General features: G+C 35.8%; 1 protein-coding gene across 1 annotated transcript; it reads right to left on the reverse strand.

Moving 5' to 3' along the window:
- Nucleotides 1-568: 568 nt before the first annotated feature.
- Nucleotides 569-3,280, reverse strand: LOC145090832 (uncharacterized). Its single transcript, XM_079028892.1, has 4 exons — nt 3,189-3,280; nt 2,362-2,449; nt 1,952-2,215; nt 569-1,858 (listed from the first exon to the last, which is right to left on the reverse strand). The coding sequence occupies exons 2-4, from the start codon at nt 2,429-2,431 to the stop codon at nt 798-800; spliced, it is 1,395 nt and encodes a 464-aa protein (XP_078885018.1). The 5' UTR covers nt 2,432-2,449; nt 3,189-3,280; the 3' UTR covers nt 569-797.
- Between the last annotated feature and the right edge of the window lie 228 nt (nt 3,281-3,508).

Genomic DNA, 3,508 nt, shown 5'->3' on the forward strand with positions numbered 1-3,508 from the left:
TTTGTCTACATGTACCTGAACCAATTAAGTTATATAGTACCTAAGGAAACCATTTCTTACTTAAGCTCGAACACGTTGCCTTTGTGAGTGTCCTCATTATCTCATTGCGTAGAGATGAGATTGAGTGTCACCCTACATAAATTACACCTTTGCTCTTATAGCATTTTGTTATGATTTGCGGAAGCCCAATCCAAAAACTTAAGATTAAATTCATTGAGAAACTAACAATGGAAAAAACTAATGAATCTATATTTACTTGTTTGATGTATCCGAATACTGTGACAAGAATACTAGTTAGGAAAAAAAAAAGTGTGAAAGAGTGATGTCCTATAAAGAGAAGTCAAAGTCAAACTTCATTTGATTTTATTTTATTTATACATAGCCACATAGGCCCCAAGACAAATGTTTAATATCACACTCTTCACATGATCAATCACAGAAATTGCATACCGAACGAGATTCTTCCACCTTTGTAGCTCTAAAGTCTAAGACCAATTTGTTATGCAAAATGTGTGTGTAAACATGTTTGTGAAGGAATTAGAACAAAACATAAAAAATGGACACCAAATTGGCATGCATGAACTGGGTTCTCTTATTGCTTTGTGATGTATGCGTACAGAAGGAAACAAGGAATAAAACTGGGAAAAACTCAACACTTGAATAATGAGATAAGTCAATCTCAAATTCATCACGACATGCATCTATATGGTCAAAGTCAAACCAGCATTTGACTTTATCTACAACTAAAACCCATATGCTTTGTATTTACGTCACCAAACACACACATCCATTGTCATTTACACAAGATCTTCCCTCTCGCTATCCAATTCCACACCTTTCAGTTTCAGTTTCAGTTCATCTGTACATATCTTTAGAGCATCATGCTTCTTGTTCAGATCATCAACCAACTCACACTTTTCCTTAAGTTCTGTTTCCAACCTTTCAATATCAGTATTCCATTTATCCTCTTCAGTCGCATGAGAATTTTTGAGTTGATCAATCTGGGTACTCAGTTCTATGATTTGTTCATCTCGCTTTGCTATTTCAGTTAGGCCTAACGCTACTTCCTCATGCAATTTTAGATTCTGAGCTTCTACTTTATCATATTCCGTCTGTAAACGACCAGTTATGCCAAGAATCTTGTTAGTCAACTCATTTTTCAGATTTTTATTTTCTTCGTCCGATTTTATTACTTGCTGTCTGGAGGCCTCTAAAACACCGAACATTTTTTCATACCTACGATTTGTCTCAGCAACCGTAAGTTTAAGCTCAGCCGCGTTAGCTTTCTCAGCTTCAAGAATCGCATTTTCGTCTGTTAAATCCTGAATCTTTTTCTTCAAAGTAAGCTGTTTTTTTTCAAGAGTTGAAATCTTTTTGCGTAACACTGACACCTCAGGCTCAGGGTCATGGAGTTTGGTTTCTTTCACTTTCGATTCATCATTCTTGAACTTGACTGGTGGATTTAGATGCTTCTTGGTGGATTCTAACTGATCGAGATTTGATGATAATGCGAAGGAAGATTCTGAGCCTTCTCTTGTTGAAAAACGAAAACCACCTCCACTAGTGTCTAGAGTAAATTCATAACCAACAGGTGTCTTGAATTCAGGTGTTTTACTCATTTGAGCAGAGGTTGAAGTAGAAGAATCAACATGCTCTGTTTTGATAGGTGTTGTAGATTTATGAGTGTTCTTGCTCACTTCTTTAATCAAATGAACATGTTCATCAGCCAACGCCATGTGCATACGGGATAACTCTGTAACCATTGCTGTCAATTTAGACTTCTTGATATCGCCAATTTTGGGTAAATTTTCATCTTGTTCAATCACGTTAAGGATTTCTTTAACACACTGCTGGAACCCTAATTTCCAAGAAAATTCAAGCTCAATTAGCATAATGGTTTGTTTAGTGAGAAAAACATGCTGTAAATTTTCATGTTCTGTAAGGATCTTACCTTCCACATTTTCGAAAAGGAATGAAGAATTTTCTGGCATATTTTGACTATCCTGCCCTTGTGAGTGTGATTTTGTCATGTTCTTCTTGACTTCTTTAATCAGATGGATATTTTCTTCAACCAATGCCCCATGCACACGCGATAACTCGGTTACCAGTTTTGTCATGTTCGACTTCTTGCTGTCGTAAAATTCGGCTATTACTTTGGAGAGATTTTCATCATCTTCGATCTGGTTAAGGATTTCTTTGACACATTGCTCGAACCCTAGTTTCCAAGAAATTTCAAGCTCAATTATAGTATATAGATTGTAATGTAAATATTTCAAAGATTCTTTAAAAGGAACCATAGACAGCAAATTCATGAAAAGATGGCTAAGCAATACATGTTCTGTAAGAGTGTAAGGATCTTACCTTGCACATTTTGTGACGTAATCTGACTATCCTGCCCTTGTGACTGCGCTTTTGATTCGTCGCCCTCCATATCAAGAACCCAACTGCCCTGCAATACTTGATAGATCAGAGCATAAGATTAAGACTAGATTCCGACCTTTTGATTGTGTCAAAACATTCAAAAGGGTCTTGTTTACTTGCACATAATCAATAAAGATACAGTTTCTGTTGATTGGAAACTTCTTTATGATTGCTTGTTATCTGATTGCATCAATTCACAAAAATGCAAAATCCAACAGAGATGTCAAAACTCAAATCATTCACGCAAGTAAAGAAAAATGTTCATGCTAGAGGTCACCAGAAAAACATATTGCAACATTGATAGAGCATAGTTAGCAATTGGGTTTTTATATCTGTGAATCCTGTTGTAAGGTTTGTTTTCTTTTACTCTGTTTTGTGTTTCTTGATCGCTCTTGATTAATTAGGTTGTTTGAATTTGATTCTTGATCATCATCACCATTTGATTTCATCCAAAAGTCCGATTAGTCTGAAATTTTGCACTGAATTCAATTGTAATCCCTACACTTCAACAATACTACTTTCATGTCACCTTTCATTCTACCACACAAGAAAAAGTCAATGAAGCAAAAACTTAAAACCATCGATTAAGTACAATTCAACCATATCTAACACAGATTGTGCAAAACAGAATCATAGATGATAAAGAAAATTACGAAGATGAACTGAATCACCGAAATCACTAATCACTACTAATCATAATCAACATCTTACATCCAATATTTCACAAGAAATCAATGACACCAAAATTGAAGAGGAAAGTAGCTTACGGATTTGACTATCCTTTTCACGAAAGTGAAATTGATTCGAAAGAAATGATTTACAGCTACAAGAATCACTGATTGCGAAGTTCAAAGCTCTTTCGGTGTGTTTGAGAGAAGAGAGAGAGATGCTCTGAACAGGAGAAGACTCCGGATTTAATGGACCGGATGATACCCGCCTTATTCCCGCTTAAATTTGTAATGACTAAAATAGCCTTCGGCTTTTGAGAAACCTGTACGTGATTTCAAAGAACGCGAAGGGTATTTAAGTAGATCGGATGGACTGCAAATAACTGCCAGACCCAAATGTGAATGGAAAAAATGTGTAA

This window comes from Lactuca serriola, chromosome 2 (genome assembly GCF_051521515.1).
Source record: "Lactuca serriola cultivar US96UC23 chromosome 2, Lser_US96UC23_V15, whole genome shotgun sequence".
Taxonomy (NCBI): domain Eukaryota; kingdom Viridiplantae; phylum Streptophyta; class Magnoliopsida; order Asterales; family Asteraceae; genus Lactuca; species Lactuca serriola.